We start from the raw sequence: 21,935 nt of genomic DNA, 5'->3' as shown, positions 1-21,935 counted from the left end.
TAGTTGCGGTATTTTTACCTTACACGTGCCTCGTTTTGCTCAATAAGAGTTTGTACTGGTTAGAAGCCTGGCATAAAACCAGCACGCCTATACGCCTCGAGCGGGGCCTGTAGTGATTGATGATTCATTGCTATTGGTTTCCCCTTTGTAGCGGGGTGATGACATGTCATCATACCACAAACGACTAATATACGTATGTTTTTCACTCTTGGTTTAATACTACCGCTGCTTAGGGGCGCCATTGAAATCCCCATAGTTCCCCGTTTCGAAAGCAGTCGCGAGAGTTTCAGGTCCGCTTACCACTGCTGCCGTTGCTTTTGCGGCACATTTGCGGCCGATATTCCCCCTTGTATGCATTGGATATACATATTTATGCGGAGCAGTCACTCTGTTCGCAAATGTGGTGTATTTACGAGAGTTTAAATGCTTCTGGCAACATGTCAGTGTGGTATAGACCGTTCCATCGGGCGAGGGGGAAACGTACTCTGGTACTCAGCGGTCGCGGCGCGCGGGCGCCTTTCCTCCTCTCGGAGTGGGCGCGCGATCACGGCGGGGCCGGCAGCGTATTGGCTGCGAGGCCCTCCACTGGAGAGGCCGGCGCTGCGATCGTTTTGACGTCACTTGTAGGATAACCGTTCCTATCTTGCTGCGTAGTTGGCTTGCAGCGCATGCCACTTCGCTTAGGAAGCGCGTTCTAAAAGTATTTTCGTGTTAATTTTCTTCGTTTGAAGTTAATTATCAGTGCGTCAAGCGCAGTTCGACCTAATGGTGACTGTATAACCGTGTCAACTGTGGTAGATTATCCGCAAACACCATGAGCAAGGTGGAGTATTACGCATGCGACCGAAGCATCAGCAGCGGCTTGTTTCCTCGATCAACAATGTGGACTACGACGATCGCCGAGTGAAGTTTCTAGATTTCCCTTGTTTGCAAGAAATTTATAAAGGAGGAAATCGTGAGGGTTCACTGCTCGCAGAAGTACACGCAGCCGCCGGGCCTGCCCGCACAGCCGACGGTGCGGCTCGAACCGACGCAGGTCGCGGCAGCAACAACTTGTCGCCGCTTTTGAAAATCACACAAGTCGTGGAAAAGAAGTTCCAGATTGGTGAAAGTCGATGTTAGTGTGATGAAAAATTCTGATAGGTAGTGTCATCAGCTGTGGTTTTCAAATCGATGCTGAAATATCTGCCTCGATTTACGCCGACCGGCCGCGGAGGTCGGTCCCGGCAGCGCCGGCCCGTTCACGCACGGTGCGGCGAGCGGCCGAAGGATGGCATGCTTGCGCGCAAGAATCGGCCGAGGCCGTGCAGGTATCTTGATCGTCGATCGCTTCAACGGAAACCACCGCGCTTGCAGAGTTCCCAGCGTGGTGAAACGTTTTGTTAGGGACTGTCACTCGTAACTCTAACGGCGATGAAATATCCGATTACGTGCATCCGAAGCCGGCTGCGAGCTGTTGGCGAAGGCCCTCCCGTCGCGCACGCGCGTGTTGCATTTGGGTTCCTCTAACTTCTTGGGGGCCCCCAACGCTCGGTTCTCCTATTCTACATATCCGCATTACCCGAAATCATTAACGACGTGTTTCTCCTCGTACGCAGCCTCGCCTTCTGTGAGCAGTCGTGAGTTTCAAAATTGATGCTTGAGAAATGCCGGCTTACTGTAAACATACAAAACACGCTGCAATTATAAATTACCCCTCCGAGCACCTAATGAAAACTAAATATAGCCTCGTCCGAACCCACTCGAAGGCGTTAAAAACTCGCGTTCATACCGTTCATACATTGCGGACAAGTCGCGAAAAGTAAACATGAGCCGTGCAGAGTTCAGGCTGCGGCAGTGATCGTTAATCAAATCCGGGCAGGACTATAAAAACATCGTAGGGGAAATAGGCACTGACTAAGCCAAACTGCAGACCATAACAATAATTTTAAGCATGTGCGGCGAAGCAATCTGATCACCGTTCTCGCGTCATTCATTTACCGGACAATACGAGCAGTTCGCGTGGTGAGATCATAAGTGAGCGACGCTTTTTCGTCGCTGTTACAAGGTGTTTGCTTGCACACACATGTCCCGTCACAAGTATTTCATAATGAATTTACAGCGTACTTTTCTCGGCATCAGTTGCATCGTCCTTGGCGTTAGCTGGCTGCGTATGTAAGAGCTGTGGGTCGCGATGGTAGCAACTACCTAAACGCGGTGGTGTCGCCGGGAACTGATTGCTTGCCCAAATTATTTGGTTTACAGACAACTTTTTTAGTAATTTGCATCAAATCCACAAGGAGCGCGCGAGACGGTGGCCACAAGAAAAAAACACGCTTCCGCATACGCACGGGAAATCTGCTGTAGCAGACGACAACACGATTCGGCGTCCTACAAGTGACGTCACTCGTAGGTGGCGCCACGGCATGTCCTCGAGGCCAATTCCCAAACCATATCCCGTAGGGGCCCAGGCCAACCACACTTTCTAAGCAGTGGCGCAGCCAATGAGATTAAAAAAATGCAATTTTTTAACTTCCTTGGACGCAGCACCGTGACGTCTCTACCTGTATGTGCGCGACTTCATGCGAGGTGGATTTTTTCTTTTTTTCCCCTCCCCTCATTTCGGCTGCCTTGCGGGCGGCCGATGGTTTCGCTCCGCGGTCAACTTGTGTTGTACTATTTATGTTTTTATTCCTGCTATTTCTTGTTTATACATTTATATACTTTTTTGCGTGTGTGTGGCTTACAGTTGAGGCACGAGCTGTGACAAAATGCTTTCGAATTAAAAGGCCAGGCACTACAGAAATATATATATGTGGTAGCTAAAAATGCGTCGCAAGAAACAGACACAAACTGCTCATCTATACCCATCAGTGGATCTCTAAAAGTGACAATTTTGTTGCCGCTATTTGGACTCCGAGATCACTATCGCAAAAATAGTGCGCCAAGGAGATAACTTTTTTACTGAGTTTTATCTCTGCTGCGACTACCGTGACTTCAAGCTCAAGGGCAACTACTCATTAGTCCCAGCGAAAAGAATATACGTATCTGAGTGAGTGTAACACTGCATTAAATGAGAGGCCATGGGGCCCTGGAGGAGCAAGGATGAGGAGAAAAGGGGAAGGTCACAACTCGCACAATGTACACAGTTGCAGTCTTGGGGTCCTAATCGCGAAACGAACACATTAAAGTCAGTCAGTGGCAGCAAAACGCACAGTTCACACTTAAATGTACAGTTCACACTGTGGACAATGCGGTTCACACTGAAACAGTGCACGCTGCAGACAGTTCACATTGTATACCGAACGGGGAAACCGGCCAGGCTGCTACACCAATTTGTAGAGTCTGTTTTCAAGGGCGTACTCGGTAATTGCTTCTAGTGCGGTGGGATCGTCACCGACCCGACTAACATGTTCCTGATCAGTCGCAGGGGCGGGACCTAGAGTTAAAAGCTGGTGGCGATTTCGGTCGATTAATGGACAGAGCCAAATTACGTGGTAACGATTTGGTGTGCCTTCCCGATTACAGGGGTCAGCGCCATTCAGATACTGCTGGAGCTGTCTATTTATAAATAACGTATCTTATGCAGCAAAATTTCTGTGTGCATGAAGCACAAATTGTTAAAAATAACTAATCGACATTGGCAACAGCGTGAGTGGTAGCACGCATGATTGCTGATATCAAACTCGGCCTGGTGGCTTCAGTAAAGAGACTGTGGTCAATAGCCCTGTACAGAAGACATATATCAAACTCCTCGAGTACTTCAGTTGCTGCACAATCCAACTATTACTTAGCCCTTGGTTGGTATGTATTTTCGATATTGTTTCCCTAAATTGTTATGACCAGCAGTGCAAATTATGCAGAATTCATGACCGAGTGTAAAACGTGTACGTTTGAGCTGGTGTCTTTCTTATCAATGTATCACCCTTGCAAGAACGATTCACACCTTCCATTGCTGTTAACAAAATGTCAATGTTTTGCTTAGTGGCACTGTTCCTGATAAAGAATAATGCAATGAAGTTAATGTTAACGAAATTCAATGTAATAGTGCTTATGAAAGTACCAAAATGTAGCAGCTCATGCAGCTGTAATATTTCGCAAGAGTAGGACAGTTTGCATATGTAGTCATCGGTAATGGGCTGCCTTTCTTGTAATCCTTACCTGCAGCACCGAATCGTGTTTTGAGATGTGTATATAGTGGACGAGCACCCAACTCAATTGTATACCCTTCTGTGTGAAGTAGAATGAGCTTTAAATGAGGGTGCTTGCTTTCCGGACCGTGTATAATTCAATAAAATTGACAGTTGGGCTAGTTGGTTTTGATTCATCGTAAGTAGCGCTAGAGACGGGACACAGAAGAGGAGACACACACGACGGCGCTAACTCCCAACTGACTTTATTAGGCGAAAACACAAATATATACCCAAAAGAAAGAACACGTGCCCAGGTCAAACCCGAAAATGCAGTTTGATAAACACAAAGGTCACAGGATTACGATTCGAAAAAACACACAAGATTACACTGCACATAGTCAACAACCAACCAGCGAAACGTCTAAGTTAGTGCATTTGACAAGAACTCCGGTGTTCCATCGTCTGATGGAACACCGGAGTTCGCTCAAAAACAACCCTCATGCACATATCACTCGACATTGCGCGACCCACAAAGATAAGACCCAGGCCCAATGCTGTCCACTTTTTGAAAACACCAGTGTGTTATGGCGACACAGGCACCAATTGACACGCGAGGTAATCGAAGCTTTTTATATAAGAAAGCACGAGGATAAGTGTATCAGCCACGCGTCGGTAGCACTTCATGAAAAAGAATTTCTGTTCTTGTCAAATGCACTAACTTAGATGTTTCGCTGGTTGGTTGTTGACTATGTGCAGTGTAATCTTGTGTGTTTTTTCGAATCGTAATCCTGTGACCTTTGTGTTTATCAAACTGCATTTTCGGGTTTGACCTGGGCACGTGTTCTTTCTTTTGGGTATATATTTGTGTTTTCGCCTAATAAAGTCAGTTGCGAGTTAGCGCCGTCGTGTGTGTCTCCTCTTCTGTGTCCCGTCTCTAGCGCTACTTACGATGGACGTGTATAATTGCCACATGCGCGTGAAAGCGTCCATCCGCGCGCGCGCACTTCGAGCACCGAGTCGAGCGCTTATTTAGGAACACGATCGGAGGTCAGCGTCAACTTGCAGGTGCGCAAGAAGAGCGCGGAGAGATCAGGGGCTCAGGTACAAAAGGTTAGCTTCTACCACATGTGCGTCAGCTTCCCCAGCGCCGCATGCCAGCCCCGCCCACGGAGCGAAACCATCGGCCGCCTGCCAAGCAGTCGAAAGGAGGGGAGGGGAAAAAAAATCCACCTCGCATGAAGTTGCGCACATATAGGTAGACACGTGAAGGTGCTGCGTCCAAGGAGGTTAAAAAATTGCAATTTTTTTAACATCTTTGGCTGCGCCCCTGCTTGAGTGTGTGGTTGGCCTGGGCCCCTACGGGATATGGTTTCGGAATACGCGGCCCGGCACGGCTGCTCCTTCGCCGTTACTACCCTTCGTAGGCATCGCGCGTGCGGGTTTACCACTAATTTACGCATTCTTTTGATTAAATGTTGCTAATAAATGAGCGAGACTAGCAGCTTGTGAGTTGCACACTTTAAAGCACACAAAAGTTTTGGCAATTTTGTTCTTCTGAGCTCTTACGCGTTTGAATACCTTGGAGTAGTGGCACAAAATTCGTCTACCTTCTTTCCAAACTAAAATGGGTCACTGAAACTTGCCTGTGCCGCAGATGGTATTAGTTCCATCCACTGTTGCTCCGGTCACATTGCGGCATACCCGGCTCCAAGTATTGCGTGGGCTGGAGTTGGCGATTTTCCCAGTGACTACTACCTCCCTAGGTTGTTTTTTTCCCGAGCCAATCTGAGCGGAAGGGGGGAGGGTGCTACTGAAGGGGATTCCACCTCCCTTCTTCCCCCATCCCCGACTCGGGCAAAATAAAATTGTTCACTCACTCACTCCAGTAAAGAGTTGAGTGTATTACCCAAATGTGATGTCTGGTTGTCGGCAGCAACAAACCTAGATAAAAAGCAACGCAAAAGCGAACGCTTGTCTGGTTGCCCAACGGCGGACGCCTAATAATAAGTTTGCCAACGGCGGACGCTCTCCAGGAGCTGTGCTGTTCATTTTATTTATGTTGTACATTAGTTGCACGGCTAAATTGTGCTGCAGAGCAGCTTGAAATTCCAAAGACAGGAAGTTTTGTTTATAGTCTGCGGCAGTGTTGATATATCGATAATATTTAATACAGAGTCTGTAATTTGCCAAATATTTACTAAGTCCACCCAAAACTACCTGTATTAAACCTTGAAAGGATGTGAAACCTGAAGTCTGTTATACTGACGTCGACCCGCGCTTCTGTTTGTTGCCCATAGGCGCCGAGTGTATCATGGTTAGATCGTTTTAATAAAAATTATTCTTTGCAGTAAAACGATCAAAATACCCGCTTTACGTGATCCAGCTAGGGCACACACACGCAAACAAAAAAATTCTGATGAAGCACTGCAAACGTGTTCGACATGGCATCGTTTACCCACCGTGGACCACGCTACCTCAAAGCAAATTTCAGCTCCCGCGTCCTTAAAAGCCGCCAATTTAAGCCAGATCGCTTAAGCTGGTCCTATGCAACAACTTTCTCATTTAAAGTATAATACGGAAAAAGTTACGGCCGTTCCACTCTACGTGAAAACTGTCGGAAATGCAGAGCACTGACTCGCCATAACGGGCTGTAGTGCCGTTATCCGCTCACTGCTACCACCCAACGCATTTCAAATTTCCCGCCTTCGCAGTGCTGGCGCGCCCCCTGCCTGAAACTGCGCCAGCAGGAGTTCTGTTCCTTTTGTGCTTGTTTTCCCTCCCGCATCGCCGCCCGACGTTCACGAATGGCTGCGGCTTCTCGCTGGCGAAGTTCGGCGTCGGCGGCTCGCTTGCGGCGCTTGCGCTCAGCATCCGCAGCACGCCGCCGCGCCGCCTTCTCTTCCAGCGTAGACATTGTCGATGAAGTCGATGGTGAAACGTGAAACGTGCCGTGAACCCCCTGCCACGGCTATGACGCAACGTGGAGCGGCTATGACGCAACGTGGCACGGCTATGACGCAACACAATCCAACACAATACACTTTAATCCAATCCAATCCAAATCCAAACCAACCCAATCCAAGCCAAGCCAAGCCAAGCGAATCCACGCCAATCCAATCGAATCCAATCCAATGCCAGACCGACGGGGAGCGATGCGGACTACGACTACGGACGTCAACGCGGGTGACATCGTGAGTTACTGAAATGCTCTGCATTTAAAATAACGTACAACGCGCTACAACGGAAAATTCACCGAGCCGCCGCAGGCGCCCATGCGCCGCGGAGCAAACGCCCAAGACAGCAAACAGGCCAGCTACGAGAGGGCGCTGCGCACGCAAGATGACGGTGCCCTCATTCGAACGGTCTATATTTGGCCCGCATAAGCGCCATGTGTGTGTCACAGGCCGGCTTCGCGAAACCGGAATATGCATGGAGTTGATTGCAATTCCACGGCCCTGAAATCTACTAGCAGTACCTCTGTAAACAGCATTCGTTCAGATACTCATCCTACGTCTATACAATACTATGTAAATCGGTTTCGTGTGCAACATAATCTAGTGGAGCACAGCTCACCAGTTACGCTTCATATCTCAGATATTGTTCACAACCATGAACAATCGAATGTGGCATAAGTTTCACGGACATTCTACGAAGTAAATACGATGGATAATGCAAAATTATATGACGGAAGCAGCACACGACAAAGAATGCACTGCTGGGTCGTCTTGTGGCGAGGTGAGCATTCTCAAACATTCACTATTATCATCCGCCTAAATCCGCGTCCGACTAAACGCTTCCTCGAAACATTGTCATATGACATAGGAAGCCTGCAGAACCTAGCAATAAAGTGAAATCAGAGGGTTTTATCAGATACCACACTCTTCCAACGACACACACTTTTTATCGCTTGTAACTACTTGGAAAAATGCGTCCTTTGAGTAATCAGCTGTTCATTAAAGTTGAAAATCAAAATAAAAGGAAGGCGCTGCTTGTGTGCGTGTGATTACTAAAACGTCCTTTCCTTTTTTCGCTCCGCCATGAACCAAACGATCATTAAGCGTCCTCATACCGCCCCGCCCCCTCCCCATGTCCTGCTAAATAGCACTGCATTTCGCATCTAGTGGTCAGGTGAGTCCTACCAGACGTAAGTTTACAAGAACTTTTTTAGCATTTAGGAAGCTATATTGTTTTTTTTTTCATTCGCATTCCAGCTATTTTGTTTCTCCTGGACTTCCACAATATATTACTTTTCCGTGGTTTTATTAACCCACATTTGTTCTCGCTATCATGCGTGAAGGGGCATAGGCTTCACGACGCAGAGCCTTTTTATATACTTAACATTTTCGCGTGGCCTCTATTCCCATAAAAGGCACGAGTTAATGTCAGGTATAAGGTCATTACATTCGCGAATCCTATTTCTCTAGGGCGAATATATATTCGAAACAAAGCCCCATTCGTTGTCAGTGCTGCGAAACAAAACCAACCTCTCACTGTGCCAGTATCAGGTCTAAGCGGGGCGACAAAATAATTCACTTGCGCCTGACTTACTCCGAGGTGACAGTGGTGATATGCTGCTGCCGTCGTCGACACCCATAAAAGCGGCGAAGAAGCGCGCAATACCGCGTCCCCGGATAGCTCTTGTTGGCGTTCTAGCGCTCTATCAGGACGCAGCTTTTTTTAAAGCGCCCTAAACGTACTATTTGCTTACAGACACCACCATAACAAGTTTTTTAGGGCACCGCAAGGCAGAAGGAAGTGAAAGAGACGCTGAAGCGGAGGAGGATATTAAGGAGGAGGAGAAAACTTGAGCAGCAAAATCAAGCTGGTTAGTGGGCGGGCTTCTCAGTTCAGGAAAAGACAGTAACAGTAAATTTCTTAAATTCACCGAATGGCATCCCGAGTAGGATTTTTTTTTACGTTTAAGGGGTTGGAGATAAGCAATAAAGAGCTGCTTGGCGTTTGTAGTGGTCATTTTATTAATGGGCAAAGTTATTCAACCACCCAACAGTGTAAGCTACAAACCATCCCCCCTCCGCTTCCACTTGCGTGGAATAAAGGCTGGCCGATAGTTAAAAAATGTAGCAGTAATAACTTCAACCCGCGTTTTTTTTCTTGCCTAAGTGTTCTTGGCGGAGTACCTAAAAAAATCGTGTAATGGCTTGTGAAGAAACCAAAAACGCGTGACTAGTTGCTTCAATAGGGGTGCATCAGCGAGAGTAATCAAGCACAGACGCATTTACACACACTGGAAGCAGTTAGGATATGACAGGGGTGACGGAAGTGCAATATTAAACAGCAATATCTTGCACCTTTCCGCCTAACCATGACAACAGTTTAACAAGAAGCTTTCTTTGTGCGAAATAGAATGGGAAAGGGTCAAAATGAAAGACGCTGCGATCAAAGAACCAAACTGCGTGCAGGTCGTCAAATTGAAGTTCAGATAGTCAAAGTTTAAACCCAGAAGGCAAACAAGAAAACCCACATGATAAAGCTTTGCCATAAACCATCATCGTTGTTAGACGGATGAGTGCATGATTTTTTAAGCGTAGGTGGCAGCTTGTAAACTGTGGGAAGCGCCTTGGCACCTAGAGGGTGTTGCTCGGAGCCACTCGCCGCGAGCTCCCTTTCCTCGCCCTCCTCGCCTACCGTGCGGCCACCGGGCCGCAAGATTGGAGATGCCGGCGCCGGAGAGATGGCGCTAGTGGGCGTGTGGGAGCGGGCGGTGGAGTGAGAGAAGCGCGGGGCTGGGGAGACTCGGACTCGGGACGCGGAGTGTGGTGCTGGTGTCTGTGTGTGTATGCCCGGACGGCCGACAGCGTGGTGGAGGATGTCAGCAAAGAGTTATTTCACGCAACCGCCGTGTGACACATTCCTTGGCATGCCGTAGAGAGCAGGCCCACGAAACCGACCGCAGCATTCAGTTGTGAGTACTGGTTTTAGGCACCCTTCTGTCTCTCGTTCTTCAGCCACGCCGGAATTGGTTTTTAAAAATCCAATAACCAACTACCCAACAACCACTGAAAGTCTTATAAAGCAATGCTTTTTCACGACAAGCAATAACGTTCGGCTATCATGCGGTTTTTATTCTGTAAACGATTAGGGATGGCTGTAGTAAACGTATTTCTTTGAAATCAAACACGTTTCTACAATAGTAATGAAGTTACAAAGTGTCGTCCATCACAATTTCTGTTTTGTGGTAAATCTTAGAAGGCACCCTCGCCCCCCCCCCCCCCCCCAACTTTGTTTTTCGCTTGTGCACGACGCTGTTTCGTCACCAAGTGTGAAAGGCCAGCGTCGCAGAATTCCTGAATCGGCTACACACAGCGGCTTTGGAGGAGTATTTAGCGGCAATATATTCCTCGATACGCCAAGCTGCATGCAGGCATGAAAAGTTTGCACGAACGACTGGAATTGCACTTCCGGCTTTTCTTCCAGCTTGGCGCACTGAGCGTCGTCTGCTATTCGTAGTTACTGAGTAAGGGCGTAAACCACACACAAGGCATGCCTCGTAATGGTCACCTGTACTTTCAAGATTTAACGATCTCAAAGAAGCCCTTGTGGTTATGTACGCTTTGCAAACCGTTCCGCAGCAGAAAGACGCAAAGCCATGCACAACTACGCTGGGCTGACCGCCACCGGCCTTCCACTGACGAGCCGTTTGCCACGAGTGGCGCTGTTGGCTAAAGCGACGGTGGTGCCATACAACGGCCACCCGGTCCCTATACGCAATATCTGGTGCGGGAAAGCATCATAGTCAACCGGGCGCAAGGAAACAGCAGGGAGAGTGGGCCAGAGGGAAGCAGACGACAAATGCGAGATCCCCAAGCCAACGTCACGGAGGCGCGCTTCGCCGCGCCGCCAGTGGTCGCGCTCACCGAGAATTGCATTCATTACTGTTTTAGAGGGAGTGGTCTCCTTATAACAGGAACGCAAGAAACCAAAAGGCGTGACTTACTTTTCCCGCAAGGAACTTGTCCAGGAACGTTCCAAATGAGACATCTGTGATGGTCTTCGGAGTCAGACCCAAAATAAAATGGTAGAAAGAAACTGCGCAGTCATATGGGTTTCTCGCTACGTAGATGTACTTGGCCATGTCAACTGGCTGAAGAGCTCGGAGAGGGAGGTGTGTCGCGATGGGGCCAAATCTTGATGGATTTTCAGCGGCTTTTGCCCCAGTCATCTCCATGAACGGCGAGTTGAGAGTGTATTCGCCGACGTCGGTCGGGGGTTTTCCACGGCTGTATATATTCCAAATAATGTACTGCATCCAATTAGTGCCGCACTTCGGATACGTCACAACGAAGACATCTCCTCGGCGGGGCTTGTAGTTAATTGCTGAGCGGACATTTTCTTCACGAAAAACGTTGTGCATCCACACGCCATCAATGTCTCGGTAGGAATCAAAGTCCATGGTGATGTTCTGAATATCTGTAAAAAAGTTGAAAAGGCAATCAGATATAAAAAGAGCCGCGGCGATAGCTGTGCAAGAATTCTTAAGAAAAGGTTTCCGGTACGCACAAAATATGCGTAGTGCCGAGAACTTTATGGGCTCGCATTGTCTTACAAGGCGAGCCCATAGTGACTAACGGACTAACGCTCGATGCGACTGCCGGAATCAGGCGGCGCAGCTAGATAACGGACCCAAGCGGAGCCTTCTATACCGGCGTCAGGGAGTCACGCTGAGGCCTCGAAAATTACGCGGTTTAAAAAGTCATAACCGTTCAAACCTCATGAACCGCTGGCAATTGTCATACACCTCCCCGTTATTTAGCGTAAAGAAAACTGCAGCTAAATTTCAGGCAAAATCTGTGTAGCCTATACAACCGGCAACCCCTGCGTTCATTTTCTTAGGAACGCTCGTTGGGTTGATTTTTACGATAGTAACGGAATAAGCGGCCGCGCTAGAAAGAAACGCCGCGTTCGAAATGACGCAAAAAGGCTCCAGCCGTGCTAGAAAAAATTACGAGATCGAAATGACGCGGAAAGGCGCCTGCCGCGCACGAAAAAAAAAATCCCGCCATCTCCACAAAGTGAATGGGGCGAAGCTCCAATGCTTATAGGTAAAACCGTGAAACATTCGCCAACATATCATATAAAGACTCGACACGTTGTTATTGGGGTGATTGTATATACACTTATATACACGATGTTTATTATTTACACATCGATGCCATTATATACACTCATATACACATAAGGTGTAATCATTTACATATCGATGCCGCGGTGTTGGAGCGGAGCACGTGCTGTACATGGCCATGAAAGCCATGCGGCACAAAGTTTCCGAGAAGACTATGACGTTCCGCACCAACGCTACCACCAATGCATTCGCGCGGCAGGATTTCGAAACGGGCGGACGAGCGGTCTTGGGCAGCGTGCTCTGTAACGACATGGCCTTCATGAGGGGCATACCCAACACGGTCGCGTACTGGCAAGCCTGACCTTACAGCTGCGGCCGAACGAGCGATCGAAGAAGTCGCGCTTGAAGCGCTCGTCGGCGCCACCAACCTCAGGTAGCGACCACATCCGGCGCTTGACCGCTGCTTCCCGCGCCCGCTCCGATTCTGCAGCGGTAGTGCCAACTGTAGTAGCCGGTTGGCCCTATTTTTGTACTGTTGCAATTGGGTATAACCGGTTGTACTTCGCGTGGTACATGGGAGCTATTGAAAGCTCCATTTACTCGTGTAGTGCTATTGTGTCGTTTCCTTACGGTCGTCACTATCCTTTATTTTGTTACAGTCGTTTCCTTCTAGCTTGTTTTCCTCACCGCTTGTGGAAGCCCTACGTAAACGCTATGAGAGTAAAGGTGCGATGCTGCTTGTGTGATTATCATGTTCAAATTATAGCTGCACTCCAGAGTAGTACATATCCCAAACGCACATTTCTAGGTCACAGCCAAAATGCATTCACTTGGTGTACCTTATGTTTGCTAGATCCAAGGTTCGGGCGTGCAGCAGGGGATGCGTGTTAGAGTCGCTTTCTTTTGCGCCGGGCTCGAATACCTGTCCCGAATTCAACTGTTTTATTACTTTAATTTTTTTCGTATGGGCCTTTTTAGGACCGTCGCTCGGTGACCCCGGAACCCGGTAGGGGAATTCAGTGGTTTACTTTAAAACCAATGTAAAGAAGGGTAGCAGTAGGAAAAAATATCCTAGCCTAAAAATGGACAGCGGTGCTGTTGTTGCTGTCCGTAAATTTGCAACGTCATCAAAAAACACGGAGTCACAGTTACTCTCGGCGCTTACCGAGCTCGTGGGCACCGATTTTACGAGTAGCACCCGGCGTCGTCCAGGCCTACGCATGGCACTCGCAAAAATATCAAGAAGACAGGTCACATGCCTCCGCGCGTCGAGGAAGAAGCACAGGACAGCTCGCGCTACAGAGGCCCTATTCGCGAAGCCGGTTGCCGGCGGTTCTAGCCCGCGTTGACGCACTACACTTTGTGCGCAATGTGAAAGGCAGCGGACAAAGCAATCCGGGCCTCAAGTCATGCAGGAGACAGTCGATGGTACAGATGGATATGACGACGACGAAACAGGTAAATAACCAATTTCAAACCTGATGCAATGTGTGGTGGCGTGTCTTTCAGTGGTTACATAGAAAGAAATCCTGGAGCTTCGCTGGGGTTCCAGCCTTGCTCGACTTAGTTTAAGCTTTGCCATTTTTTTGTTTGTGTTACTAAGCACCAGGACACTGCTTGGATTGCAGGCCGCGCCGGCCGCTTTTCCGATGGAGGCGAAAATCAATAACGACTGTGTGTTCAAGATTTACGCGCACGTTAAATATCCCCAGGCGGTCAAAATGAACCCGGAGCCCTCCACTACGGCTCGCCTCATCAGCTCTGTAGCGTCGGCGCGTTAAACGACAAAATTGATCAATCAGCCGACTTTTTTCGGGCTCCTTGCACGACAATACATTTTTTTAAAGCGAACTCATTCTTAGTACGACTGATGGCGTCCTCTCAAGAAACTAATGCATTTCCCCATAGACCGGATGCCCCACCGAAAACCTGTGACAAGATCTCTAGACATACGGCGCGTGCGTGGAACTGGGCTTTCGTTGTCTCGGAACGGTTACTTGAAAACCGCGAAGAAGGAACGGTTCTAGGTGAAGCAATACACGCCTCGGTCGTGAAGACGTAATACAACACTATAAATTTACCTCATAAATCGCGTATCGGCTACATTTAGATCATTCGGTAATGCATTTGCTTAGTAGGCGAGAAATCGACTCAAGGGTTAGTTCTTCGCTAGCGATTTGTTTCTTGGAAGGTTCGAAGATTAATTGAACACAGTTTCAGCGAAGGTTGAGCGCCCTTTTGGCTTTCTCGCCTCTGTAAACGTTCCTCAGGCAGGGATCGTAAATTTTTCTTTCCGTATGGGTTCTTATGTATTCATGCGTATATTGAATTCGCACTTCATTACCAAAGATTTGTAACAGTGTAAGCAAAGTAATCCTTTATCCAACAAAGATAATAATGATTATCGTGTCCCCACTTTGGTTCGATAAACTACTTAGACAGTATTGTTGCCTTTAAGAATGTTCGAGAACCAAAGTCGTTATGACTCACAATGGGCTCGGCAATACGTCAAGGACGGCGGACGCTTACCTGCGACAACTGTTTTTCGTGCAGATGGTCGCCCGGGGGTGTGTCCCGCCGGCCTCCTGTAGGGAGCCTCAAGGTACCGATGCAGGCCTGGTCCGCTGCCGCTATCCACTTGCCGCGTGCCGCTACCACCCTCAACGAAGAATTACCGGGGTGATGCGCAATGCACCGCCAAACCTCCGCCTGATCTGCCCCGCTTCGCCCCCTCCCGGATGTCACGTGCCAACTACGTCACCAATTCGATACCGACACCTCACCGCCAGGATGAAAGCCCCAACGCCGCTCATGGTCCCATCAGTGGGCTCGGCAACACGTAAAGAATGGCGGACGCTTACCTGCGACGCTTGTTTTTTTTGCAGGTAGCAAACCGTTACTCTATGTTTGCCAGACGAACACGGTTTTATGCATTGATAGGGTTGCCGAGCCCACGGTTTTGTATTCCTGCCTTGTACCAATACTCATACTGTTTTTTTAAACCTGCTGCTTTTTTCCAGAAGATATAAAGAAAATCCAGGCCTACTATACGTTCCGCTTCCACCCAAACTGCTGGTGATGTCTTGGCGCTTTCGATGAAATTAGAATAAATCAAGGACGAAATGAAAGGCATCCAAAATGAACGAAATGAAAGGCATCCAAACGAGACTGTCCTGGAATGTGGATATGTTTGACAATATTAACCAGCGGCTTGATAAATTAGAAAAGGAAAGTGCCGCCGTAGGCGCACTTAGGGCAGACATCGACGTCATTGTTCAGTCGCTGTTAAAAATTCTGAACACATATCGGAACAAACCTGTAGTCTTGACTATTGAAACGATCGCGCCGGACGAAACAGCTTTATATTTTGTGGAAACACTGATTCCGAACGTGAAAACGTGGCCCAGTGTGAGGAACTAACCATAAATCACTACAAAGATACGCTCAATGTAACGCTCAACGCACCTGATATCGAACGCACACATCGACTAGGATTTTGTCAGCCTAGCAAAATAGATGAATCATAGTAACGTTCACGCAGTTCAAACATAAGGACCACATTCCTTCTAAGGCAAAAAAACTGAAAAATACTACATACACCATCTGGCAGTATTACTCTGCCAACACCCGTTTGATACACAAGAAGCTGATTGCATTTCCCAAAGTCCAGTCCACACCCTCTAAACTTGCATACCGAAAATTAACATATCGATAAAGTCACTTGCATTTTTGATCCGACTACGCATACGGTAGTCCCACGTGCTCCGTAGCTTCCTACAAAAATCCCTGCTGAGTACATTGATTGATTGATTGATTGTATGGTTTAACGCGCCGGCGCAACGCACGCGATGAGACGGGCCGTAGTGGAGGGCTCCAGAATAAGTTTGACCACCTCGGGCTCTTTAACTTGCGCCGAAATCTCGTACACACACGGGCGTTTTTGCTTTTCACCTCCATCAGAAAAGCGGCTGCCGCGCCGGGAATCGAACCCGCGACTTCATTCTCAGCACCACAACGCCTTAGCCACTGAGCCAACGCGGCGGGTCCCTGCTCAGTCCAACGTAAATTATACTTCGCTCATTTATAACAACATAGGAGCCTATTTCCCCAATGCGATGCCCAGCAGAGCCTGATTCAAGCAAGCGACTGTAACTTAGTCGTGTTAACCAAAACGTGGCTTAGTACATATGTCTTGGACTCTGAATTGCTTCCTCTGTTCAATGACTTAGATGTTTTCCGTTGCGATCGCGAAAACAAGCGGGGTCGGGGGGGGGGGGCGGGGGGTTTGGAGTGTTAATCGCCACTCATCACAGTTTACCATGCTGCGCTGTTGACATTCCTTCCAGTCTTGAAATAATCTTAATTCACTTCCACCCGTTACCATTGGCGTCTGCTACCGCCCCCAATATTCCGATCCTTCTGTCTTTGGCGAGCTTCATCACGCCCTACCACTATTAACTTCGGCCTCGGATAACGCCCTTCTCCTCCTTCTTGTTGATTTTAAATTCCCCGCGATCACTTGGTCTGGCATAGCATTAACAATGTTGAAACAGAACACTGAGAGTGACTTCATAGATACTTGTCTTACTTTCAAGTTTTCTCAAATGATTAGCTTTCCTACACGAACGACTCCTAATTCATCAAGCTTACTGTATATGTTTCGAAGTACCCAACCACATAAAGTTTCGTCCGTTTCTAGTCCGAGCAGCTTGAGTGATCATGCCGTCATTCATGCCACTTTCAATTGCAGCTTACGGAACCCCCCAAAACAGTAAAAAAAGAACAACAACCCTGTATGACAAAGCAGATCATCAAGGTGTGAATGATGAACTGGCTTCTTTCTACGATTGGTTGCTCCTGCATTTTTGCAAACGTTCTGGTGATAAAAATTGGGAGCTCTTCAACAACAAAATGCAGCAACTAGTAAACATGTACATCCCCACAATTACCACTCTAGAACAGCCTACTTCGCCATGGCGCAATAATACATTTAAACGGCTTAGCAACAATAAGAAAAGACAATTCCGCTCAGCCAAAAAATCAAAGTACCATCGCGCGTGGGAAAAATATCGTGAGACTGAACATTTTTGCGCATCCATTATCTTGGACGCAAAGCGGACGTTCGTTTCGTCCACTTTACCAAACATGCTACGCACAAACTCCAAAAAGTATTTTAACACCATAAACCCAAAGCATGCTCAACCCATTTCGTTATTAGATAAACGAATCATTCCGACCTGGGAGTTCGAGGTCGTTGAAACACTAAACTGTACGCTTTGCTCAGTGTTTACCGATGAACCTGACGATGTATTTTCATGTGTGCCCGGTGTACTTCCAAGTGCGCCGTCCCATGAGCAGCGTGCTGTGGCCAATGTCATTTTCGAACCATATGGTATCATCCAAGTCATTGATTCCTTAAAAGTGACGTCATCAGCTGGTATTGACTGTAAAAATTCTATAGTTTTAAAAAACACCGAATATCTCTCTGCTGTCATATCGTCGCACATCTTCCAGCAATCACGGTCATCTGGAATAGTGCCCCGGGACTGAAAGCTTGGCAAGGCCATTCCCATACCCAAGAAAGATCTGTCATCCTCACCTTCACACTACCGCCCAATATCACTAACATTCGTGTGCTGTAAAATAATGGAACACATAATTTATTCTCAAACAGTCAAATCCCGTATCTCTGTAAATTTTCCCCGTTCCAGTCAGCACGGTTTTCAGAAAGGCCTCTCCTGTGACACACAATTAGCGCTCTTTATTAACGATATAAGCTGAAGTATCCATCACAATATTCCTGTAGATGCACTCTCCCTAGATTTTTGACAAGCGTTTTTTTTTTAACTTTGGCGCTTAAACATTTACGCAGAAGTTATAGAATGGATAAAAAATGTCTTCCAATCTGGCAACAGTTCGTTTACTCTAACCAGATGTCATCTACCAGGCGTCCCGTCCTTTCACGTGTACCTGAGGGCACGCTGCTTGGTCGCCTTCTATTTTTAAGTTATGTTAACAACCTACCTACCAATATATCGTCCCGAATCCGTCTATTCGCTTCCGACTGAGTGATGTATCGTCCTATTAACTGCCCTAATGGCTCCCAGATCCTTCAAAATGATCTAATATCTATTGAAACCTGCTGCAAGAATTGCCTCATGACTCTGAACATTAGTAAAACATTTGTCGTTTCTTTTAATCGCAGGAAATCCCACCTGGCTCCTTCATACTTTTTTTCTGGTAATCTAGGACTCGCTCCCCCTTCTGTTAAACTTTTAGCATATCTAACTTTAGTCCCTTCGAAACTTGAATACGCTTGCGCAGTCTGGGAACCACACCAATCTAATCTATCATAAAACATTACAATATGTCCAGAATAGAGCAGCTATAGGTTTATATATTCAGATTACTCGCGCCACTCAAGCGTTACTAACTTAAATATGGAAGCCCCTGTTCTCAACCTTGAAGTGCGACGGAAAGCGCTAGATTAGTTCTTTTTCATAAATTTTTTCACTCCCTGTCCGACGCCTATTTTATCATGCCCGCGCATCGCTTCTCTTTCCGCGCTAACCACCACAACAGTTTACCCTGCGCATGCCCGTACAACTGCTCAACTTCGGTCATTTTTTGTTCAGACAGGGAATGAAGGGAATGACCGGCCACCCAACGTCGTCCACCACTCCAGCCCCGTTTTTTTTCAAACGCACATCGAAGAAACCCTGTATAAACGCCCACCCCACATGTAACACCCCGCCTTGGAGAATTTTAGGTATAACAAATAAATAAATAAATAAACAAATAAATAAATAAATAAATAAATAAATAAATAAATAAATAAATACTCAAAAATTGTAAACGCTAACGGATATTTTAGATATATTCCAATACTTCGCCCCTGTCCTGTGTGAAGACATAAATAAATCGGGCCTTGTTAGAATGAAATGCTATTCTTCTTAGTGAGCGCCGAAGATACATGTCGGCTTCGAGGCGCGCCGTAGTGGAGGGCTACCGATTACTGTTGCCCACGTGGTTATCTCTACCGTCCGCGAAAATCTCGACACACGGGTGTTTGAGCTATTCGCCTATCTGATAAGCAGCCCCCGCGGCCGAGGCTCAGTACACAACGCTTCATCCACTAAGCCACTGCCGTAGACTTGCTTGTATCCAAATCAAGGAACTTGAAATTTCTGCGTCCTTGTTTGCAATGAAATGATAATATTTAATATATACCTTATTCGCGTCTCGGCTTTTCTACGTATCGCACTTTGTAAAGCACCGCGCTTAGATGATTTAAAAAACTAGCACTGTCGTCATGAGAATAATCGTTCACACCAATATTGCATAAAAAGCCAAATTGTGTCAAATTACACTAACGACCATAGCCAATAGTTGCACTAAATATCCTTAGCTGGTCACCAACTTTTTAGATATTGATTTTGGGAAGATAATTATAAAATAAATGCTGACGGTTGGTGAGGTTTTGTTCTGCGTACAATATTTCTTCCTTTTTTAAAGGGCATACAAGCGTCCAGTTAGTCTCCGTGTGTCTTCTTTTTCTTTTTTGCGTGTGCCTTTAAGCAGTTGGTTTTCGGTCTTCCCTGCACTGTTTATGCAACTCCAATTCTAAACACTGGCCGTACGGCCGGTGTTATCCTTGCGGAGGTCATTTACACCACCATTTGCCTCTGAGCGCGGTAGTTTATCTTGAACATATTCTTGCACGTCTTTCGCGTCTCCTACATCTTCCCCTTCTTTAGCACATTTCGTCGCGTCTTTCCCCATAGTTCGAAGTTGTCGACTATTGTATACTGTACAGAATACATACGTGCAAACCCATAAAACCCCTAATTTAGCAGAGGAACGAGATGAACATAAATGATGGCAGAAAAAAGCCTAAAAAATTATTACCTGCAAAAACAGGCGATCCTAGTCACAGAGGCTGCTTCCCATGCGCCGACGTCGAACTCAGCGAATGCCAAGATGCAGCAGTGCTCTTTATGCCTCAAGGCTCGTGAGTCGCTGCCCTTCACAGCCTCGGGGCGAGTGCTGATTAGGAAGCGGAACTATCGCTGAGGCGATGCTGTGGAGGGTTGATAGAACCTTGGAGTTTCCTGCAAAACAAGACGATACGAGTTACAATGGTTGTTCCCAGTGCGCTGTAGCCGAAAGGATTACACATAAAGCAGAATGGAGCGCAATTTCTGTGTACCGAGCACTCATTCTACAAAACCCTGTTTCGTGGGAAGCTTACTAGGGAAAAATGCTAACACTCTCACTTGATAAAAAATATAAATCGGACTGACCACGCATCCTATAAAAATTGAAGCATTTTTAAAGGGAAACATAGTTGAAGCGCGAAGCTTTCTCCGTTGCAACCTTAGTGAAAGTCGAAAATCCTTAACAAAACTTGTTGAGCTAGTTGGTTCATGCTTACTGGAAAGAATAAAATGGGCGCTAAAGAGACGAAGACGAAGTAGACACAATAAACACATATGTGGTGCCTGCATGAGTTCATTGTGTCTACTTCGTCTTGGTATCTTTAGCGGCCATTTTAATCTGTCCAAAATCCAAAGTTCTTGGACCGTGTAGGAATCGCGCAATCGAGTATACATCGGCTGCTTAATCGAGGGAGCTAGGTTCAATTCCGACCTCGGAGAGGGTTTTTTGAAGCAAATAATAAGCCTTTGCAGAAACCGATTGTGTATGTTGGCTTTCTTTATTGCGTTTTAGCGAAACGACGGTACAACTAAGGCAGAGAAACCGTCGCTTCAAAGTGATTCGTAGCTTCCCAGCAGGGAGTTACGAATGGCCTGCGGTATGCTAACCACTAAGCACAAAAACGAAAAACGAATATAGACACACCCGAAGTAGCCAAGAAACGTGTTTGGGGAGTATCGCAAAGAACAGCCGTGCTTCTCTCTCATTCAAGGCAGACAATAAACAGAAATTAGTTAAGCTTCTACGGCTTCGACTCAGGATTTTTTGGCGTGGGCGCGCGCGCATAAACACGCTTTATGCCGAAGCGATGTAACAAAGACTGAGCTTATCGGTGAATCAAACACATATCGCCGCTTGCGTCGGCGCTACGTGTCTCTGTAAGTGTATGACGTAGTGTGAGGGGCAGTGTGCGCTTGATAAGGCAGCCCACATGGCGTTGGAGAAAGATTGTTGTTCTAGCTAATGCGAACGACGCCACCGCTGAAGTCGCATGCCATTGAAAACATAATTTAGATATCAAGATCAATTGAATATCTATTGAAAGGGAATTAGTGATCATTATTATCCCTATTTCTAAGTAGTGCCAAAATATGATTGCGCGCGAATATGTATGTCCCTTGCTTAAAGATGAGCGCCCTGTGCTGAAAATATTTGCTGGTCATCCAATTTCACAGTGTCGGAGTGGTGTGCAAATCTTGCTTGTCGTTTTCTTGGCAACGCAGTCCAGGAACGGCGACGTAATCAGCCGTTCTTAAAGCCCTCAGAGGCGAAAATGAGCAATTGAATCAGAGAATCGCAAACCTCGAAATGACAAACAGAGGAATTAAGGAAAAGTTGGATAAACTCCTGACGCGTCAAACCCGCGAGTCGCAGGCGCCACCCGCCCCATGTGCTGTTCCAGAGCAGGCGCGCACGACTGAAACAGAGCCGACTAGCAAGCCGACTGGGCTGTTGACCCAGCTCTATCGAATGCTGCTATGCCTACCTAAGACCGTAAGCTAAGACTCCGGCGGGATAAGCTCGAG

General features: G+C 47.1%; 1 protein-coding gene across 2 annotated transcripts in view; it reads right to left on the bottom strand.

Annotated features, from left to right (window-relative positions):
• LOC144150218 (sulfotransferase ssu-1-like) overlaps window positions 1–21,935 on the bottom strand; it is a 62,837-nt gene that overhangs the window by 23,617 nt on the left and 17,285 nt on the right. Inside the window, exons 2-3 of one of the 2 annotated variants that reach the window (XM_077682069.1) lie at window positions 20,101–20,303; window positions 11,068–11,540 (exon numbers count right to left, since the gene is read on the bottom strand). In XM_077682069.1, coding sequence (XP_077538195.1) covers window positions 11,068–11,523 — 456 coding nt within the window. In that variant the 5' untranslated portion in view covers window positions 11,524–11,540; window positions 20,101–20,303. Of the gene's footprint in view, window positions 1–11,067; window positions 11,541–14,721; window positions 14,832–20,100; window positions 20,304–21,935 lie in introns of those variants that run through there. The other variant, XM_077682070.1, reaches the window with a different exon arrangement.

This window comes from Haemaphysalis longicornis, unplaced genomic scaffold (assembly GCF_048455015.1).
Source record: "Haemaphysalis longicornis isolate Haplotype H1 unplaced genomic scaffold, Haemaphysalis longicornis Haplotype H1 scaffold_8, whole genome shotgun sequence".
NCBI classification, from domain to species: domain Eukaryota; kingdom Metazoa; phylum Arthropoda; class Arachnida; order Ixodida; family Ixodidae; genus Haemaphysalis; species Haemaphysalis longicornis.
The sequence above is the reverse complement of the archived record's forward strand: the minus strand, read 5'-3'. Positions and strand labels throughout refer to the sequence as shown.